The sequence below is a fragment of the Molothrus aeneus genome, chromosome 14 (genome assembly GCF_037042795.1).
Source record: "Molothrus aeneus isolate 106 chromosome 14, BPBGC_Maene_1.0, whole genome shotgun sequence".
NCBI classification, from domain to species: Eukaryota; Metazoa; Chordata; class Aves; order Passeriformes; family Icteridae; genus Molothrus; species Molothrus aeneus.
In genome coordinates, this window is record NC_089659.1 from 11,398,386 (window position 1) to 11,421,484 (window position 23,099).

Genomic DNA, 23,099 nt, shown 5'->3' on the forward strand with positions numbered 1-23,099 from the left:
GACAAAAGGAGTTAGGTATATATCTTTTTAAAAGGTAAAATGCTGAGCTTCTCATAGCAACATATGCCCTCTGGTTAATATATTGATTGAGAGCTTTGTATGCAGTTAGTTCCATTGTCAGCTGTGGTGTGCAAGTTGCAGTATCACTGCCAAGGTTTGTCTTTGCCAAAGTAGATCTAAGCCATGTCTGGAAGCATATGCATTTGAACTGGGAGTGAACAAAAGCTTAACTTTGGGTATGAGCTAGATTCAGATTAAGGATTTGGCATGCAGTTATTTGCCCCAGAGGATGCTATTCAAACAGATCTGTTCTGCTGTCAAAAGGTTAGCCAGATTCTTGATTGAATGATACTAGAGGCAATGTGTTAATTAATGGTGGGAAAATGCCAGATCTTTTGATTGAAGGAAGTAGGTTGGCATGCAATTGTCTCATAAAAGCTTTGAAACAATTTTGTTAGATTCCCTGAATTTTGTCTCATGTTTAGATAATTTTTCGTTTCATCATTGCAAATTACATGAGCAAATGTCCAGGAGGTACATCAATAGCAAAATTATAGAACAGAAAATGTACTTTGGGTGCTTATCTCAAGAAGAGGGAAGTCATTATCCACCACTAGGAAGAAGAAAGCTGTTCCCCAGCATTTGACAGTTCCTAGCCACATGAGAGTTAACATTTTAGCTCCCTTCTAAGAGTTATCTGGTCTGGAAAACACTCCAGCTGTGCTGAGTGGCCCACACACAAGAAAGAGGCCCTTCAAATCATAAGCAGCTGGATTTCAGAGATGACCCTGGTGCTGACTGGCTTCCCACTGGAGTAGTTCAGGGCCTGGGGCACAGGTGATGCCTGTTGGCTTGGGGCATGCCCTTTTGCATGGTACAGGGGAGGGGGATCTGCATTCAACTCAGAAGCTGTGTTCAGCTGAGCCACTCAAAATACACAGTAAGAGACTTGAGTTCATTGTAGCAACAGTTTGGGCTCCCTGTCTGTTACTGTGGATGCTGTAAAAGTCTGACTGGAGTGGGGTGGGTGCTGTGAAGCTGCTGCAGAGGGAAGGTAGGAAATAGTGTGGGGAAATAGAGCTGTGTCAAATAACAAACTGTGAAGGAACTGGGGCTTACTGAGAAGCCTGATGGTTTTTCTAGCTGGTTATCACTGCTTTTCCCTATGTAAAGATATCCTAAGGCTGTTTGTTTTCAACTGCTTTCTACTTTTTCAAGAGAACTCATTAGTGTGTCTGAATATGGAATGACAGATTTTTGAAACAGTAGGGCTGTGGTGGGGGAAAAAATGAGCCTCCAGACTCTGAGGCTTTACTGGCACTTAAAAGCAAAGAGTCACTCCTTTCAGGCACTTTTCTTCTTTAGTTGGTCCTGTGAGTAGCTAAACAATGACCTGAGCAGCACATCATGCTCTGCTTTATCTGACAGAGACCACTGTGTAACTAGCTGGAGAGACCAAATCTTTTACAGGCCTCTTCTCTGCTTTTCTGCAGCATTTCTGGTGTGACAGCATACTCCTTGTGACTATGACAAAGAGACAATAAAAACATCATGTATGCTGGGAAGGAAAATGCACCTGTATGAAGAGCTGCATAGGATCACATCAGAGTATTGATGTGTACAACACTGTCTCTTTAAAACTCTTATGGAAAATGGAGTGACATGTGTTGAAATCACAGCAATGTGATTATTGTCCCAAAGTTTGTGTTACTTTTGAATGAGGTGAACATAAGCATAGGAGGAAACAGCACTTCAGACAGTTCCTGAGCAATCTGGCTGCTAAACAGCCTCTGGCCATGTTCACCAGTCTCTTTTGGGAGGCACATGCATTGCCAGGTGCCTCTGGGTAAAGAAATGTCTTTCCAGCTTGTCATCCAACACCTGTGACTTCCAGCCACGCCCCAGGTAGTGAGTGCTGTTCTCCTGGGACAAGGTACAGAAGCCTCCCCTCAGTCTCAGTTCTGTATCTGTCTGTCTCTTGCATAAACAAATCCAGCCCAGGCAGTCCCAGCCTGGTCACTGGATGCAATCCTAGAATGATGAGGAAAGGCAAAGCAACCCCTTAGGCTGCTGCATTGTCAGGCCAGTACCTTCCCAAGGTGGGTCTGTCTAGGTGGCCACAGGAATTGCTGCCTTGGGAAGCTGATGTCATCCTTGTTCTAGTGGCTTCACCATGTAAGTGCTGCTGCTCAGAGCAGCCCGAGGACACGCCACATTCCATGGCATTTGGAAGGGAAAAATAAAAGTGTAGACAGCTGTATCACAGCTCTTCCCTTGACAATTCTTGAGGTGGTTTCTGTTTCATAGCAGAATTACTGCCCCTTTGATAATAGGAAGAATATTTGCAGTACATTTAATTGTTTTAATTTCATGTAGCTTTGTGGGAGGTCAAATAAGATTTTATACTGTTAGCTTTATTAAATACATGTTGATACAGTAACAGCAGTAACTTTTTGTTCTTCTTTTCCTTGAGCAAGGCTGCAAATCAGTGCCCCATGTCTATAAACTCTTCCTAGAATTAAAGAAACTTCTTGTAGAGGAATGGGAATTTGAATAAATGTTGGTTTTAGACTTCTGTCAAGTACAGAGATCATATAAGTCTAGAGCCTCTTGTAGCTGAAAATATCTTGTATTGCCTTTCTGTTTAAGAAAGACCAAAAGTGATTTTCATAAGGTGAATAAGTCATCTGATTTCTGACCTCTAAAATAAGATTAGCCTTTGTTTTCAGTAAACACATCTGTCATTGAAGAGCCAGCAGTTTGTTGCCTTCTCATCTCAAAATCCCTTTGGGCCATTTCAGTTCCTATGGAAAGAGCTCTGAGAGGCTGCCAGTTCATTATGGTGATTACTCTCCAAGAAGAGCATGGCAGACCATAACCATTTAAAATGTGACATGCAGGAGCACATTTAGAAAACTTCCAAATGTTGCAAGTAAAGCTGAGGGAAACAGGAGGAAGCCTTGGTCAGATTGAGCTAGAAAGGGTGTAGGTGGGAATGGGATATGAAGAGAATATGGAGTAAGGAATGCCTGAGCACACTGGCACAGCATGGATGAAGGTGCTCCAGCAACTTTTCTGCATATTCTACAATGAACCGAGTACTATTTACTTCCAGAAAATAAAAATAATAATATAAGAAAAGCATAAAGGCAGCAAGAAAAGCCTGAAAAATTGAAGAAAAGGCTAAAGAAAAAAAACAACACCCTGTTGTAACTACACCAGAGACTGAAACTCTGAGGCTGTTGTGGATGTAAAATTGGTTTGTAGGCTGACAATTGCTTATTTTACAATCTCCAGTCAAATAATTTCAGGTGATGAGTTTTAACAGTAAAACTTTGAAGGTAATTTTTAAATGTTTAATTTCATGTGGTGTAAGATGCTGTACTGTATTAAAAACACTTCTCCCCATTTTCAGGAATACACAGTTGTTTATTTCAAGCTAAGTCAAATTTACAAAACCTATTTGCACAGTCTGGCCCAAAGTTTTCCAACAGGGGTGTGAAGCCTGTGCCTGCAGCTATGCTTTTTAATAGTTGTGTAATCTGCTTGCTGGAGCAGTCCCCTGGCAGGAAAGGCTGGGGTATTGTTTCCTGCTCTCAGATGGAGATATTTCTGCACAACAGGAGGCAGGGTCCCCAGTAAGGCTTTGAGGAGAGGCCTGGGTACCCCACCTGCTGGGATTCTAAGCTACTGTGGAGCTGCTGGGGTCCCTCAAGCACAATTATGTGCAATTTTCTATGTGTTGTTTTGGACAGGCATAAAGACATGTTGGGGCTGGTCACACTGAGATAGATTTGTCTGGCACTTCAAATTCATTCTGTTAACTTACAATGTGAGGGTCTAAACTGCTTGTTCTACTTATTACATGTAAGCTAAAAGTGAGAAATAGAGTTTGTTTTGCTGCTTTTTGCTAAAATGTAATTCTTGAAACTGGTCATTTCTCTTGAATCACGGCCACAAGGTAGGTGGTGACACATTGGCTGTGTAACAACTGTACTATGTAATATATGTTTACATGCCATCAGGTATACAAACATTTGATTGCTTACATGACAGAATTTTCTTTTACAGTCATTGGTCTCAATTTTTCCATTACATTTTCTCATTTTCTTTTCTAGCTTTACTCACAGACAAACCTCCAAAGCCATTGTTCCCCATGGAGAACCAGCCAACTGTTATAGATGTCCAGCTGGGTAAGTCCCCTTCTGGGAATAATAGATCCTAAACTTCCACTCTGGTAGCAGATGGGATAAATTGAAAGTGGTAAGAAAGGTTTAGTGGTAGTGATTACATGCAAATAAATTTGCAGTTTCTCATTTATAACCGTAGAATTTACTGCTACGGTAATTTAAGGGAGTGAACATCAGGGAATGGCAGTACTAATTGGTTGCAATGGGTATTAAATATAAAACACTGATGCTTTTCTTAATATATGATTGGTAGAGTAAAATATGTCTATATTGGTCAGTTGATGTTCACCCTAAGACAAATGTTCTCATAAAAGAAGTGCTGATTCCTTTAAAAGTTAGTGTAAAGCATTGCATTTCCAGGTTGTTCTGAATGTGTACCAGAAAGGGCTTTTGACTAAAATGCTTGCATGCTTTTCTCACTCCTGTTATATATTCTTCTGTGAATGCACATCTCTGAATCTCAGCTAGCAGCCTCTATTTTCTGTCATGTCAGAAAATAATGTTAGAGAGTTCTGCTAACTTTGGAGAGCTGTAGGGCATTGTGATACTGAAAGAACTGCTCAGCATTGAGGTTCCAGGGGTTTTTTTAGTGACTTGAAAATAGATTTCTAATTTTAAGAAGCAGAATTGAAGTTGCTGTTAAGGACTATGGTGCCATGAGCATAAATTACAAGAGGTGTATTGCATATGGGGATTATTCACTCAGTGCTGAAACTGTGGCACTTTCCTTCTTGAGCTTGACTCTCTTCCTCCTTTATACCAAAGCTGTCTAGAATTCAGAGGTGGAATGGTGTTTAATGGCAAGCAGGGTCAGTGTGAAACATCTTAAGAGGGCTGGTGACATTGTGGTAAAGCTGTTTGGATTTTTGAAATCCTACATACAGGGCATCAGTTGAGATGAGTACAAAGACACGTCCTTGTTCGTAAACCAGGTGCCAAACAGTGTCAGAGAAGCACTGTGGATGTTATGAAGTATTTAAAAATGGGACTTGAATTCTTGAATGTGAGAATAGAAATGATTTGTGACCTTAGTGAATGTTAAAGATTAGCTTTCTCTCATACATCTGAATTGACCCAGGAGTCTGTAAGGGCTTGCACAGGGAAGACAGCAGTGGATCTGGACAGCAGCCAGTGCCAGATGAATTCTGCAGACAGGTGCATATCTGCATATTTAGGTTCCCCTCCACAGGCCTCGAATATCTGTAGCTGAACAGAAATTTCCCCTAAAAGAGGATATGAAATGGATCTGGAGCCATAGTTAAAACCCTACCTGAGTTACCAGCAAAACCCACTCACTGAAGTTTGGATCAGCCCAAAAGACTGAATTCAGTCTCCTGGTCTAACTTCTTAAAAGTCAACTTTCTAATGATTTCCTTTGGGAGCATGCTGTCCCTGTATACATCTGTGTAATAAATGCACTCAGAGTACACATCTTTGTTTCCTGCATTTTCATTTCATCTTCATTTTCTCTTCCAAGTTCCCCTGTTCCAGCAAGACTCTGTTGGTTTTGCACTGAATTCTTTGTTGTTGTTGTTGTTTGCGTGAAAACATTTTGTTCTGGCTGATTAAAAGGAGGTTTGATTAAAAAAATTAAAATAAACCCCCTCCTCTCCATGGAGATGTGGCTCAGTAATAGGATTTTGGAATACCTCCAGAGGGAAATACAAATCTTGCATCTTTATATGCTGGAATGTAATCCATTAGTTGTCCCTTAAGATCAGGGAATTTGCATATGGTGCTTTTTTTTCTGATATGTTAATAGGTTTGGTTATTGCCACTAAACCATATTCATATGACTGAACCTTAAATTCTTTTGCAGTGAAGTTTATTGATTTCCCTCTTGATTTAACTTGGCAAATAGATAAAGCTGGAAGATTCTCAGGGAACACATTAATCTCATGGAGGCCACCAGCAGCTTGGGGCAGGAAGGCTGTGCTGGCCTCTGAAATGTGCCACAGCCTTGAGGGACTGGGAATTATTTGCTTGCACAATGTAAGGTGGGGAGAACTTTTGTGTAGGGACCTATAAGGTCCCTTCATTGAAATCTTGTTAAGCTCCCAGGAGTTTTGAAAAATTGACATTAATCGATATTTCATTAGATATTAAAAGGAAATTTCTGTGTTTTACATGCCAATGGAGTCAAATTACCCAATATGCCTGATTTTTCAGTAGTTATGCAAGTGTGAATATGCCACTAAGCTACAAAAGAAATTAGTTTAATCCATCTACTTGTTCTGCAGAGATTATTTTAGTTTTCTATTGGAAAGCTAATCTTTAAAGAAATAGCTGTCTTTCCTCTAGAAATAGAGGAGATTAATAATTATTTACTGTCTTTATCCTTAATGATTAGCACAATGCAATTCAAAATCTCCCTGGGCCTCTAGGCAGTGGCCTAACTATTTAACAGCTTATTTGCCCTTACTGCAAACTTCAATATTCACCTTTTACCTTTCAGATCTTATAGGAAGTTTTAGTGAAAACAGGTATGCACCATTCTTATTGACAGTGGATAAAAGAGCTCCTTCAGGCTTCAAACATGTTCCAGAGCCTGCCTTGTTCTTCTTGAGGAGCAGGAATGTACTTTGTGTTTTCTGTTTTTCTTTGGAATGTGACAGAGATCTAAAACCAATCCTGTCAATATTAGAGAGAAGCAGAAACTGCAATTTGCTTATTTTTTGGTTTTTTTTGGTATTTGCTTGTGGTGGGAAACAGAGTCAGAGATTGGGGGGGGGGGGGGGGGGGGGGCGTTGGCAGGAGGACAAAATATCATCCCAGAGGAGAAATAGTCCAAAATAGTTTCATAGTTTCACTCATTTGCTTTACCAAGTCAGATAATCATTTCATTTCTGGGTGGACCTAGAAAATAATGACAGATTTATTTTTTTTAATTATCCATTTACTGCTTTCTTTTTGAAAAAAAAAATTATTTGTGTTTTAGTTTTTGTCCATTGAGGTCAGTATAGAAATAGTTCTTGATTGTGTGATACATTTAATCTTTCTCTACCTTGGTATTAACAAATAATGTTTGTTCTTACTATATGTTTTGCAAATATAAGGCATTACTCTGCTAATAAAATGTTCTCCCTAAAAAAAAATATCCTAAGTTATCTTCATGATATTAAAATCAAATTTGTTAGTATGGGTCAAAATACACAGCTCTTGTGCCCAGGAGATGGGGTGGCTTTGGCAGAAGGCCTTGAAGACCATCTCCCATGTGAAGCTCTGCCTGGGAGTTTATTGAAGTGTGTGCCAGTGTGATTCATAGTTGAGTTGTTCAAAGGCCCCTTTTTTGGAGCAGGAGCTTGCTGTTACTTTGACCATATAAACCTAAGTGTGTTTATGGATTGTTCCTGCCAAATCCCTGAGTTTGAGAATTCCTTATGTGGTTTAGAAGAGTAAAGATTGAGACCTCAGTCAGGTGTCTTGGGGCTGTGAGCAGTAAGTTTTAAAGATCTGTTATCTGCTTTCACATACAGCTGCCTGACAGCAAGTGGAGCATGCTGTGCTGGAAGTCTCAAGATGACATGTTGGCAGTTGCTCTGCTGATTTCTTAATTCATTTGTTTCATTCTTTTCCAGCTAACTTTATCCACTCTTTGTGCTTTGAGAACATGGAAAGAAGGAAAACCACTCTTTTGTGGTTTGATTGCATGATTACTGAGTAGGTTTCTCCTCTGCATTTGCACAATTTTAGTGGCACCAAGAAGCCAAAATCCCCCTGATCCCTGGAGCTGTTGTGCTGCCAGCTCTGAGCTGGTGTAGAAGCAGTGGGACAGAGGCATTTCTGGGAGAAAGGAAGCACAGTTGTGCTCTGCTGATTTTTGGCTGGACACAGATCTGTAAGGATCTATATCAAACCAGTCTATGTATAAGCAGCTGCCAGAGTTCTTCCGCTTGCACCGTGGCTGCTATTTTTCATTTGTGTGTTTCACAGAGCAGCAAAAAAGCTAAAAATACAATATCAAAATAGATGCTAAATCTGTTAATTCTGTACCATTTTACAGTGAGTGCAGTGTTAAGTTAGTCTTCTTATGAATGAGTTAGTCGAGTGGAATAAATTTTGCATGTTTGGATCTATATTAATTGAATATATAATTTACATATCATTTGCTTTTCAGCTATGCTCTGGTTTTGCTTTCAGGTGTTTACTTAAGAAATGTAGCAGGAGTCTTACAAAACAAAGCAAGAATCCTCTGTGTTAATTCATTTACTGAACAGGAAGGATGTCAAGGGGTTTAACTCACTTTTTGCCATGGTAGTTTCTCTGTTTCTAAAGATGCTGAGGAAAGAAAACACCTAGTTTATGAGGATTGTCATTATTCCTAATAGCTGGACTGTTCAGAAAGATTTTGTTTCTAAAAGATTTAACAGCACAATTCCCTGGGACTCATTATTAGGCAGATCAATAGCGATCAATAGAGCTACTGTAAAACAAGTGCAAGGGAATGTACAAAGTTACATCTGCTGACAGGTATAGGAATAGACTAAAAATAGTCAGGAATAAAAAAGCCCTTTTAGTTTGCAGTAGTGGCTGGAAGGAATTATTTGAGGAGTGAAAACTCATGCATTTACTGACATTTTAAATATACCACTTCACTTTTCACAGTCCTAATTTTCACTGAGATGCCACTTCTCTTCTTAAATAATATTTTTTAACAAAGAAAGCCCTGCAAGATGTTTGATGCATTCATTTCATACCAAGCCTGTTTATTCAAGACAATCCAGCACTGTCTCATTACAGATTTGCTCATTAAATCTTGCATTCTTTCATATTTAAAGATACAGGTATTTGATAAGCAGTTGAATAGAGTGGTGATCTTGGACAGAAAGCAATACAGAAAATTTGAACTGTAAAATGCTTCAAATAGAGTAAGTGATTTGAAAGGGAACTTGGTAAGAAATTCTTATTTAGTGTGCTTGCAGTGTGGAAAGAGCACTGATACTTGTCCATGGTGAGACCTCTTGAGTGTTGTGGACATGCCTTTGGATTTGGGGTTTGATTAAAGGGTCATGTGAGGCAACTGCTCAGGAATGTGGTGGGTGCCTATAGAAAACAGGGATCCTGCATGTTGGTTACTCCATGCTGCCTTTCTTTCTTCCCTCAGCTCCTCCCAGGTATTCTCCAGCCTAGGGCTGATCAGGAGCTCTCAGAGGGAAATCTTGGTTTCTGTGAGCCAGGTCAAACCCAGAGCTTTGCACCTCCCAGCTCGTCTGGGACAGCATAGAAGAGACAAATGTTGAGGAATCAGAGGTGACCTGATCCAAGTGGGTCCTGAGTCAGCAAAGAGGCTGTCTGAAAGTTACCCATAGAGACTCATTGTTCTTTCCTAGTGCAAGGCCTGAATGGGGCATAAGTGACAATCTTGCCCCAAATCATGTCCCACTGCCTTATTCTGTGTGTGGAGTGACCCACATCACCCCACAAATTCAGGTCTGAGTGATCTGAATGACAGAGCAGAGGGAAGGTGCGACTAAAGGCAGAGAAGACCTGTGGATAGTGTCCCCTTCTCCCCAACACCAGCAAAACTTTGGTTCTCTCCATCCCCAGTTCTCCCCACACTGCACTTTGATCTCACAGCCCTGTCTCCCTGTACTGTCGCTGTCTGGAGGAGCAAGGTGGTACCCTCACTGCTGGTTCCTCCACATGTTGTTCCAGTCATCCATGGCTCTTCACTGCATCCACCTCCTCCCACAGATAAGCTGGGAGATCCCTGTTCTTCCCATGGGTGGACCCACCCTCACACGTTGTTTCCCTCCCTTCACCAGGATTCACACAGGACTTGCTGTGTCAATCCCCCCAGGCTTGGTGCTGGAAAATCTTCTCCGCCCAGCAGTGCAGACTCATGTACCATAAAGCTCCATGGTTCTTCACAGAAGTACATAAAGGAGCAATTTTCACTAGGAAATGAAGAGAAACTGAGAGGATGGTCTTTAGGACATGCCTTCCTTTGCAGCACAAAGGATACAGCTCCACAGCTATTTCAGCTGTACGTGCCTGTAGGAAAGGAGACAGGATTTACATCTATTGCAATCATTATGTACTAATCTGCAGGGAATATTAGAGACAAATTGTTTCACATTTAGGTTTAGAAGTAGTTCCCTAAATACCCAAAGTGTATTACTGCTAATGCTTTGATGCTAATTTGGTCTGTTGTTAATATTCCTTCTTCTCTCACGGATAATGGTGAAATGCTGCACTTCAGAGACCGGGGCTGGGATCTCTGGTTCAGCTGGTGTAAATCCACAGTTGTTTTGCCTTTTGCATGGTAAATCCAGGTTTTCATCTGTGGAACAGTACAGTCCATTGGCACACTTCTTTCTTTCGTTTTAATGGACTTGGAAAGACAAGCCAAATTCTGACGGCTGATCTGTGCTTTTTACACTCATTGGGATCCATGGGATTGGCACAGTTATGTCAGAAATTGAGATTTAGCACTTTCCAGTTTTTTTTCTGTACTTCTATAAACTATTTATTGCTTATGTTGGGTTCAGTGGATGTTAGGTCAGTATATGCTCTTGGGGCAACATGAGTCTGCCTGTATAGAAAAACTGATTAATTGGTGTCAGACAGACACCCTTTCAGTTAGTTTTGAAACAGCAATACAATAGATCAATCTGTTGTTCCAAGAAAGTGGTTAAGAGGAAGCACTTCAGTATATCCTGACTTAACAGCTGTCCCAAGGCACTCATCCAAGGGCATTAGCTAACGTACGATGATTGAGGAATGCCTCAAATCATCTTGCTCCAGTAAATCTTCCTCTGAAAGTGGTGACTGTAGTGTGGGGGTGTCCAGGACATGGACCTGTAGTATTTCATTAGGATTACACTGCCATCAACCAGTGCAACCATCATTTCAGCTGCCACAGACATGCAGCTGTGCTGAGCTTGGCTAAAGGATCTCTTGTTTGGTTTCTCAATTTACTTCATTTGACTGGTGTCTGGGAAATGGGCACAAATTTGTTTCTGCAAAAATGAAGTTCAGCCCATGGACAGGAAGTAGAAAAGATGGTCTTGGTGGAGAGCAGGGGCTTAGGGCTGTTGGTAAGAGTTGTGGGGCTTTTTTCTGCTATAACTCTCCTGACCTTGACCAGGGCTCTATCCCCATTTAAGGTGAGGATATTGCTTGTCTAGTTTTCAGGAACATTGTGACAATAAAATCATCTGGTGTTGGGAAAGTGCTCCAAGAAGGGCAAAGAAGGAGTGCAGATAGAAAATCTTTGACCTGGATTTTTGTCTCAGGGACCTTGCCTTTTTGGGCTCTGAGCCTGACTGCAAACATAGAGACATTTAACTTCACCATCCACAGACATATGCTATTGTGCATTGAAAGTCAGACAATATTAATGTTCCAGAAAAGAGAACCACAGGGCAAAGTTTGCACCATTTTCCATGCTTGTTGGAAGCACTGTCACTGGAAGAAATTCATGTGCTGCCATTTTACATTCCCTCTACAGTGTTTGTCATGTGAATGAGTTATTAAGCTGTGAATGCCTCATATATTCTGTAAATTACAGAGTAGAAACATTCAGCACTACTATTTTGACCTTTTCAGCATTCTGTGATTTGCTGGGCATGCCATTCCACATCTTTTGTTTACGGCCTCACTAAAACGTAGGGATGGAGCTGAGTGGGCAAACAGTCAAAATATACGGGGCTGGGAAAGGTCAGGGTCATGCATCACAGCACTGCTGTTCAGTGGGCAAGGAAGATTAAAATCTAAACTAAGTGTTCTCGTGATTTTTTCCTCCATCACTGAAAAATAATAGAAAATTGTATTTTGTAATCTGTTCCAAAGGCAGCAATGCAGAAAATAAAGACTGATGGTATAATTTTTATTTCTTAAAATTTCAATACCGTAATGTCTTGATCTTAGAGGCTGTGAAAATCAAAGCTGTCATAGTCCTTCAAAAGAAGTGAAATGGAATTCTACTCACCAAATCTTTGCTTCATTTAATCCCTGTTTGATAAATGTTGCTCTTACCTTCATCCTCAATACCCTTGTGCTTGTCTCCATCCTGCAGAAACAAATAGTTTGTATTAGGTAATTGAACTTCGACCATTAGAACGAGATTGAGCTACAGTTTTCGTGTTAGATATTGCAATCCAATGAAGACCAAATGAAAGACAGTCAAAGCAAGGCTTCTCTTGAAATTAGGAGATATTTTTATTACCTACTGAAGACACATGTTGTGTGGCTTCCCAGAACCCCTAATCGGATGGAAAGTAAAAAATAGAAGAAGCAGTAATCTGAGGAAAGGCAGCAGAGGCTCTCTGATTTCTGCCATACTTTTTTAGTTTAAAACAAGCCACATGGTGAATGATGACTGGAACTTTCTGCTACTGAGTGGGTTTTTATTATCTGCTTATACTATATGAGAAGCTTACTAATTTTAACATTCTTGGCTCTAGTCCCATGAAAAAGTGAATATAATTAGTCATGAAAACATCCACGGAGATCTCATTGATGCACAGTCAGGTGTGCAGTTACTTCAGCTCACAGGAGCCTAAACTCACTCTTGAGCAACGTTTTATATATACTCTAATACAAATTTCACTGATGATCTTGTACACCGCATTAATTAAAAGACCTAAGAAAATTTCATTTTATATCCAGCAGAGTTGCAAATTTAAGTGAGCTGAATATGCCATTGCTATAATGTCAGTGATGAAGTTTGAAAATGGTGCTAGGTGCTTTCCTGGCCTAATGTGATGTAACCATTTGCAAACTCAAAGTGTTTTTCACATTTCTCTGATCAAACTCGGTGGATTGACTTGAGAATTTAAATACTTAGGATGCAGTAATTTTAATTTTAAAAAGGAAAACAACTGGTGTGTTAAGTGTGCTTTTACATTACTAGTGAGATGATTAAATATTAGCAAACACTCTATTCTCTGAATTTTGTCTCTCTTTATGAAGGTAGAGATTGTCCATGTGGATGTTTCCTTGGATACAACCTCTAAATGCTTCTGGACATGACACACTATTTTGAATAGAGTATTGTCAAGTCCTGAATATGCAGAGTTTGAAAAATGAAACTGTTAGGATTGGACAGGCTGATCAAATCAGGATTTCTGTTCCCCAATCACATTACTGTAAGCTCTTCTTAATTATTTCCTCATCTGTTTTGATGAATTTGAAATCCATTTTATAGATAATATTCTGCAGCCTGTCATTCAAATTGTTGATATTAAAAAACATTGCAGGCAGAAAACTGCTTTACTGTAACATTTGAGCACTGCCCCAATGAAGTGAATGCATATAGAGTAGGTAGAGAATTTCATTTGTAGGTGCAGTGGGTACTTGTGGTTTAGTTTAACTGGAATTCACCTGCCTTTCCTGCTTAACTCACTTTGCAAACTGAGTTGAAGAGACTGCACTGTGTGCAATAAGGAATCTGCTTTACTGAAGATCATTGACCAAGTGCTTTTATTTAGGACTGTGGTTTAACTTTTCTAAATATCACCTGGCATAGTGAGTGGTGTGCAGTTACGCAGTTGTTATTCACCCTGTGGGCACATTGCCTCTGAGAGGGGATCTGTTGCATTTGAGCAGTGATTCTGCAGCAGGCAAATATGCTGCTTCTCTCTGTCTCAGGATTTTAAACCCCCACCTCTCACAATTCAGCTCAGACCTTCACAGCCTAACCTCCCTTGTGTGAAATGCCTCCTCAGTCAGAAGACTCTTAAACAAACTTGTGATTCCTAACACCTGAATTTTTTAGGAGCACTTGGGGGTTATCAGTTGTAGTTTTGCCTGTAAAAAATGCCAGGAAGTCCACAAGTGAATCACAGCACTGTAGTGTGTAACAACGGGTGTGGCTGCCTTAGGTTAGCAGAATAACTTTTCAAGGAGATATCAGTAAATCCTCCCTGGGAATTTGCAAGCATCTTGTTTTCTGTGCTGATTTTCTATTAGAACATTGGTTCCCACCAATATATTCTGTGCCAGCTGTGTAGTGAGGTGTTCTACTAACATTTCACCAAAACTGACCATGCAGATTCATTTTTTTTTTCCTGTGATATAAGACTCTTCTGTAACTAACTTATAAATATTGGTGTATCTGCATCATTGTTTTCTGTCCTCTCCCGTAATTATTTACCCTACAGTCTCAAACACTGAAATCCCAGTCAGAGTTTCCATTAATCTGGTTTATAAGGCCACATTAGTTAAAATTACAAATATCTTTTGATTGAGAGAGCTTTGGCAAATTTCTGCTACAAATAGTATTTTTGAGTTGTGATTCTGTTATCCTACATAACCATGTAAAAAGGACATCATGTTCAGAAACATCACTATAAGCATTTAGGGAGATGTTATCAGAAGTTTGGTTTATGTCAACTTTTGGCACCGCAAAAATTAGGTGACAAATGAGAGTAGTTGAGGGTCTAAATTATGAACAGAGATGCTAAAACAGCATTGATACATCCAGGCCCAGTCTGGTTCACTCTGTTCTGTTAGAGTACAAGCCAAAGGAACTTCTGTCTAGCAAGGTTATGTTCAGTCACATGAAGAAGCACCCATCATTAATGTGTTACCAATGTAGAATATTTGTTGTCTTTTGTTGTGTCAAAAAAAAATTACCTGATATGTTTGGCATGGTATTACATGTCACTGCTACCATGGCATGCCTTTTAAAGAAATGATGTGAACTCCCAAAAGGAAGCCTGCTGCCCATGGCATCCGAGTGATGACACTTCAGACACACCTAGAACTCAAGGATCAATGGGAATGATGTCTCCTGTAGGAAAGGAGTGGTCTTATAGTGACAGTGTAGTCAGTGTAGTTCCTGCTCTGACATGAGCATAATTTTCATCTGAGGAGACATTGCTCTCCTTGTGTTCCTGTTCCTCGTGGTATGAATAGGGTATATTTTGTCTAGATCTTTGGGAATTTTGGAAATATGTGTGAGGAGGTTGCTTGCTGGGTTTTGTTGTTGTTCTTCTAATGGAAACCAGAGAAACATTTTTAAGCAGATTTTGGGGGATTTTTGGCCATACAATAATGAATGATTATGAGATCAAAAATGGGCAGCAGAACAGCTGGCATGAGTAAAAACATGTATTTTTTTTTTGCTATATCTCTGATTGAAATCACCAGTTTTCAAAGACGATGCTGACTCTGTTGAATCTAATTTAGCTCCTGCATCAACTCAGTTGAAGCGTGAGTGTAACTGGGAAGGGAACCAATGTTCTCTAGCAGGATGTCACATCTGCAGTGTCAGACACGTGAGTCCCCACAAACACCTGTTTTAATAAACAGCCAATTTGCTAATTCTCAGTTATGCCCACAAATAGCATCTGTTTCTGGCCAGTTGTCTACCTGAATATAGCATCCTTCTTAATCAGTGAAAGCCTCTGTTGCATAACTAGTCTGACTCATTTTCTACCCAGAGATGGGAATTACCCACTCTGCTCTCTGCCCTTAATATCCTTGAGGGAATTGGTGGAAAATAGAAAGTCTGCTGGAACAGTTCCACCCTCCCTTCCAAGCAAATAAAGCTGTCAGGGCTTTGATATGTACATAAAAATAAATGCATTTTTAGAGCTGGGTGTTATTAAAATACCACATTGGCTGAACGATAATTAGTGACGGACCAGTGGAGCACCCAGGGCATTCCCACGGTGGATGTTGCTTTAATGATGGCTTAAAACAAATTTACAGACATTTATAGTGAGGTTGGATGGTGCTGAGAAAGAAACATAAGCACCTTCCTGACACCTGGAAGCCAGCACCATGCTGTCAGCTGAAAGGAGCCTGGACAGCTGATCCAGCAAACCTGGCATCCCACACTTCCCCTGTGCTAAATATGTGCCTCACACTCTTGGTCCATGGACTTCAAAGGGAGCCTGGCATAAGGGCACAGGAAAGATTACTGTTCTTCCTCAGGCAAATTTTGTATCTTTAGACTGAAATTCTGTGTCTAGTAATAAATTCTCTATATAAAGGCTGTGTGTGCAGCCTTACAGTGCCAATAAAGGAGTAAATAAAACTATAACACTATAAAATCTCTAAATAATTTCCTGTCTTCTCCTTTGAAGGAACCAACCTCGTGGGAGGAATTGTGTTGGTAGGGCTAATCCTTTTCTTTTCCTGCCATGCCCCATTACTACTATAGAGATGCAGCAGAAGTGCATTCAGGTATTAAACTGTTTTATTGCTTTTCTTATTTAAACATTCCTAATGGGATTACAACAGGACCATTGCATTTAGACAGGAATGAAGCAACTTCTGACCTCTGCTCATGCATGTAGGATATAATATATTGTCTGCAGTTATTGCAAGTAGTAAATTGATGATACAAACTATCCAGCAGGAGTGAGGGGCTAGAGAGACAAAGAAATAACATCGCCAGGTTTTGGCAATTTTAACTTTTCAGGAGCAGCATAGCAGCTGACCATGAACCCAATACAACAACCTGAAACAGCACAGTAATATAGCCAGGGAGGATTGACTCTCTAACCCAGCAAAAGGGAAGCCATGACTTAAACCTTGACATAAAGTTTTGTAAGCCAACTTGTGCTCCTTGTTAGCAAAAGACTAAATCTTTCATCCTCCGTGGTAATTCTGTCCAGCAAATTGTATTTAATGGAAAATCAGCTCAGTGAAAGCCAATCCAAACTGCTTGTGTCTTGAATTATATTTTATAGAAGTCAAGCTGCCCAAAGTGCAGCAGAAAACAATGTGCTTCTGTGGCCCCTGATTAAAAAAAGTGATGGATTATTCACTTACCATACATTTTCAAAAAGAAGTATTCATGCAGTACAAGTTGTCTGATTAGTGAGAGATGAAGCAACCAGTCTCTTAAACCTCTCCTGTAACTGAGCAACCAGCAGTGGTAGATGTTTATGTTTTGAGTCCATAATGCACCCTGACAAGGGAGCTCACTGGATGGAGGTAGGCAGAAACAAAATCAAAATTGAATAAAAACAACTGAAGCCCAGGGACAAAACTGCAACATTCTATTTTTATTTTTGAGACAAATGGACTCACTGGGATTTTCTGAATGTCTCTCACTGAAGTTGCATATTAAGTACCTTGAAAGCAAACGATGCAGCACAGGAGGGAGTTGGTACTTGCTGTGCACTGAGCAGAGATTTCTCATTTCATCCATCATTCACAATGTGCTGCAGTACTACTGAACTTATCTAACATGGGGTGGAATAAGACCAAGAGCTCCATTTGCAATGTGTGTTCTGCTCTGAACTGAATGTAATTGCTGGGTTTAATCCTATAGAATATTGTGTGGCTGTGTATTCTGCTTTTTAGGATATATGGAATTATTGGCTTTCAGAAGTCAAGAATTGGTTCTTTATAAATCACAAGACTGACTTACATATCAGACTCAAGGGGCTTTTTGCCTTTTGTTTCCTGTAAATGTAGATTGCACTCTACCTGTAAGTACATCATTAGAGCTGCACTTTAAGAACTGCTATCCAGCTTCTCCATTTCCCACAGTGTATCCCACAGAGCTTATGTTAATGGATTTATGGCTTTCCAGGTCATCCCACATCTGACTGTCCACACAACAGAGAGTAGGCTGTGTAATAATTTACTCAGAGTAGCAGTAAAAAAATGCAACTAACTCTTGCTAGCTTACTAATACTTGGCCAGCCTTGGGAGCTAGGGGTGGGTGAGCTGATCTCTTAAGACCCTTCCTGGTTCAGCATCCACTGTGTTATGATTTAAGAAGCTGTAAATTTTAACAAGATTGAGACTCTTGGTAAAATCCCAAGATGTTGATGAATTTGGCAGTGTACCTCTTCTCTCTTTCTGTTCACCGCTTCATTGCAGGCAATTTAAATTCTATAATCAAATTATTAAAATAGATTCCATTTGTCAGCTTCTTTAATATACTTCTGATCTTTGCTGTTGAAATGTATCAATGTGTGTGGTTGGAGAGGTAGAATCATCTGTAGTGCCCAAAATTATGGAATTGTAGAGTAGTTTGAGTTGGAAGGGACCTTTAAATGTCATCTAGTCCATCACCCCTACGAGGAGGAGGGATGTCTTCAACTACAGCAGGCCACTCAGAGCCCTGTCCAACCTGACCAGGAGTATTTCCAGGGATGAGGCCATGCTCAGGCACAGTCTGGCAGCCACAGCAGGTTCCTACACCTGAAGCAATTGATCAGTCCCTGTGGTTTGCTCTCAGTCAGTGTGTGCCCAGTCCCTGGATTGTTTTGGTTTGGCTTTGGCTGCTGTGGTGGTTGAAGAAAGAATCTACAAATTGAAATTTTTTGGGGGGGTGGGGAGAGGAACTATGAGGACTACGTTCTGCATATCCCCTTTTTGTTGCCTCTCCTTTGGGATCCATGTCACAGACTGGTTTCCACCACTGATGTGAAGTATTTAAAAAAAAATCTTTGTAGAACTTGCAGCCAATTGCAGCAGACATTGTTTTATGCTTTAGTGTCTGGCTGGCTCCAGCTGCCACATCAACCTGAGCTTTGAAAATCATTATTCCATGTGGATTTTGTGCTCCCCTATTAGTGCAGTGTCTGTACAAACCCAAAGCACGTGCAGCAAGGTTACTTCAAGATTTATTTTACAGCAATTTCATTTCTCTGGATGCCTCGTGAGATTAAAGTCAAACTTAAAAGAATCATTTTCCAAAAGAGAAAGCAAACAATGATTTAGATAGTCCATACCCCATCATTCACTATTCAGGCTTGGAACAATGGCAGCATTATGTCACTGTCTTAAGTGTGAATGTTGCCTCTAAATTTGTATTTTCTAAAGATGGAAAGTGAAGCCTTTTCTCTGATAAAGGCTGATTGTCTTTGATGTCATAGATAAATGCTTTGATAGTTACTTTTTAATTGCTTTATTGCCAAAAATTTTCAATGAAGCCATAAAAGAGAAAAAAAAAAGATCAACCTAATTGCCTCAAGATGGATATGTAATGCATAAATCTCTTGTTTAATGGATCTAGTAATAGACCACCTGTTTCAGTTGCCTTTTCCCATTCAGAATATGAATGAATGATTCTCTCAGATGTTCACAAAGAGAAAACACAATTGCACCATCAAAAAGTCAGTGATTTTTCTTTTTACTTTTTTTTTCCTTGAGGTTTGTTCATTCTTGTTCTGTGTATCAGCCAACCTTGGTACATTTAACCTTGGGAAAATAAAACCCTTTGGTGTGATGTGTAAAGCTTCATGCATTTTTGTTTTCCAGTTGTGTTTTGAATGACAATAGAGAGCCAGCACATTAATAAAACATTGCCAAATCCCCAGAGACTCAGGCCTGAGTTACAAGTATTCCTTCCTGATGTGGTCCATGTATATTCCCCAGTATGGATACCACCCCTCCTGCCCAGCTCTGTGTCTTTTGGCACTGATATTCCTTGTCTCTGGTAGGATTCGGTTGTGTTGATGGATTTGAGTTTCACAGCCTGGGAGCTTTATGGGTTTAAATTCAACCTGGTCTGTAGAAGAGAAATCTGGTGGGAATGATTTACCTGATGGAAGTGCTAAAATCCATGTTTATCACCTATTTAAGAGCAGATGAGGGAAGGAGGAGCCATCTGTCGGAAGGTTTGCAGCTTCTGAGAGAACCTGGAAGCAGTTTCTGATGGATGTGTATCCATCAGTGTTGCAGCCATGAAAGAGCGGGAAGGGGGATGGGATGGTGACCATGGCAGACCATGGGTTTGCAGAGAGGCAGAAGGTGACCCATTGTGAGGTATTTCACTGTTAGTTGAGGGCTGGGAGAGCTGTTCCATGTGTTGTGTTTCATCCTCATTGTGGCAAGCTGGAAATCAGGCTTTATCAGCAATAAAACTTCCCCCTGCAGTACGCTATCCTTAGCAGAGGATTTATATGTCAGCTTCATCCTGAGAAGCAAAGAGGAAAAGACCAGAATCTCTGCTGTGTTCAACACAGTACCACATGGCTTAGTCTGTGAGTTACATGTAGAGGGAGCTGGAATTGGTGATGGAGAGCTCGTGTGTCTATTAAGCTGAAGTGTGTAACAAGAATGAATGTTGTGTTAATGCTGTGAGTGTATCCCAGACTTACAGCACAGACTTTTTCAGGGGAGGTGATACAGAAATGCAGCAGCTCCTCAGCCTGTGGCTCTCCATCAGTGTCAGCCAGGAACTTTGGACTCTGCCCAAGATGTGCTGCTGTCTGACCTCCTCCTGTGGTTTGTGGAATGAGAGCCCAGAGTGGGAGATCACAGGGCACTTCTGCCTCTGTCCCTCCAAAACACTAGTCCAGTGTTAAACTCTTGAACCTGGAGTTATATAAACGACTTGATTTTAAAACCCTTTCAAAGTCAGCAGGATCTGACCCTTGGCCCATAGCCAGAGGGAAATTTCTAGTTTGTAATTGTCAATTATGTGAGAATATGAAATACACTCTATAGAGAACCAGTACATGAGAGAAAATAGCCTAGTTCAGGCTAAAATGTGCTATTTCTAATAACTGGCCAAGGCAGAATGTGTTCAAGATGCAGACCCCAGAGTCCTGGAGATTGTCTTGCTCCAGAACAAAACAGAGCTCATATACCATAGGGCTCCCACCCCAAAATCTCTCCTGAACCTCCAGTTTTGTTTGCTGCAAGATAATTTGTAATAGTGGTGAATCTGGAAGATAGACCTGCATGGCAAAGGTATGATTTAATAAGTTTCAGGACTTAAAAAATTGAAATAGTTATGCCAGCACACTCCCTGCTATATAGTTATGCTAATATAAAGATATCTTATACTTCAAAATACTTTCTTGTTCTAAGTGTTGAATCTCTGTGCCTGTACATGCAGATTCTGAGGTAACAGATAGTTTTAATAAACCCCTTTGATATTCTGAGTTTACACAAAACAAATATCAGATTATGCTTGCTTTTTATGCACCAACTCTACTTCTGGTTTTATTTCTCTATAAATAAAGAGCTAAGCTCTAGTTACATATGCCTAAATGTTTGAAAAGAGGGATTTGATTCCAGAAGCTGTTGTGGTAATGCAGTTAGCTCTGATTTTTCTGCTAGAAAATTCCATTTGGAATCATGTTAAGGTAGGAGAGTAAAATAGACTGTGAAAGTTAGCTGTTTCTGGTGCTCAGAAGAGCCTGCTTTTTTCATCCATTCTCTATTTTATGAAGTAATAAGTCTAAACCCAAAGTTTTATTTAGCTATTCCCAAGGAAATGGAGGTGCATAGTCTGATTCTGCCTCTTACCAGAGAAAAGTAATATATAAAGCTTGTGGTTTGCCTAGGAGCCTGCAAAACCTTATCCTGTTGAGTAAATCTCAAGTTTGTTCTGTGCTACCTGAAAGATGAGCTCATAAATAGCTGTACCAGGAATGGACATGTTCATTGTACCTGATGGTTTTACCATCATCTGCAACTTCAGGCACTGAGATATCCTGATAAAATGAAAACAGATGCTCATAGGTTTTTTATCTGTTCTTTCTCTGTTTAGTTCCCTGAATTTTAATTGTTGCCTTTTAGGCTATGGCTTTTTTTAACATAGTGTAGTATATGTGTATTCCATGTGTGTGGAGGCAATGTGCTTTTCCCCAATTTCTCAGAGGTAAAGAACCAAATTTTCAAAGGTATTGCAAATTAACAGGAAAATAAGAAGTCTGGACATGGTATTTTATCCAGGGCTGCTAATGACCCAATTTATTGGCTTCAAGTGAACTTTCCCCAAGGCAAGTTTTGCTTTTCCAGCTAGTCCTCTCCTGCTTCCCAGCAGTCCCATCTGTGTCAGAAAATGATGGAAATGTAGCAGAGCCATTGCCTTAATCAAACATCTTGTCCCTTTGCCTGCAATGTGCTGTCACTGGGCATTCAGGCAAAAGGGCTAATTCATTATCACCAAGTTGTTGTTATTAAGAATAAATTAGAGCAATTATGCATTATGTAGACCCAGAACATCCTACATCCATTGCTGTATTCACCATGAATTGTATGATTCAATGGAATTCTGAGGAAGAACCAGTTAGTGATGAGGATGAAATACAATAAAAAGTGGAGCAGAGATAGAAGGGAGGAAAGGAAAAAAGAAAAATAATGTCAGAAAGACAGGTGGAGAGAAACAGAAAGCTGTAGAAAGTTATCACCTGTCAGCAAGAAGAAAAGCAACATGAAAACATTCTGATGGAGAAGAAAGGATCTTTTTAAAAGGAAAAAAGAAAAGAAAAAGTGAGAGACTTAAGAAGTGTCTCTATCTAGCATCCAGCCTCAGGAGAGCTGTTCTAAAATTGAGGTCTGTTAATAGGATACATCACTTCTCCTGGCCATTTACTCAGATGTATGTATTATTAAAGTCTGAGTAATTTCCTCACATTCTATTCAAGCACTGGCATCTATGCTTTCCACTCCCTGAGCCCTGGCAGGATTGCTTGGATACTGACAGAGATCCTGACTCTACTTTTGTTGCATGTTTGTGGTTAAGTGTAATCTGTACTGGCTGTATGTGAAGGGATAAATCTGTACATCCACATGGATCTTCAGGACTACACAACTGTGCCAGAAGCAGAGCAGCAAGTGTGTGTGATGGATTGTGTAACTCTTCCAGAGGAGCACAGATTCTGTCTCCAGTTCTTCACCCTGAATCATGCAGTATTGGAGTTATCATTAATTATTGCCAGTGAAGTTGAGCATATGGGCTTAAAAGAGTTTAAAATGGTTTTGTTTTCTCTTTTATTGTTAGCCATCTGATACAGACAACCAGGCAGCATAAGGCACTTGATTCTCTTCACCAATCCCTTGTGTACAATATTGAAAGAATTCAAAGCAGTGCATATTTTAGCTGTCCTTTAGAGATGAATTACTGCTGTTTATGCTTCATGCAGACACTTGGAAAGACATTTCTGCATATATATCATATTTTGCTTGCAAGTAAGTCTTTAAAGCCACAGTTACATGAGATTTAAATCTAAATTATTCTGCATTTTTTTAAATCTG

General features: G+C 40.1%; 1 protein-coding gene across 1 annotated transcript in view; it reads left to right on the forward strand.

Annotated features, from left to right (window-relative positions):
- IL1RAPL2 (interleukin 1 receptor accessory protein like 2) overlaps positions 1 to 23,099 on the forward strand; it is a 337,482-nt gene that overhangs the window by 238,064 nt on the left and 76,319 nt on the right. Inside the window, exon 6 of the mRNA XM_066559579.1 lies at positions 4,119 to 4,193. Within this exon, the coding sequence (XP_066415676.1) occupies positions 4,119 to 4,193 (75 nt within the window). The remainder of the gene's footprint in view (positions 1 to 4,118; positions 4,194 to 23,099) is intronic.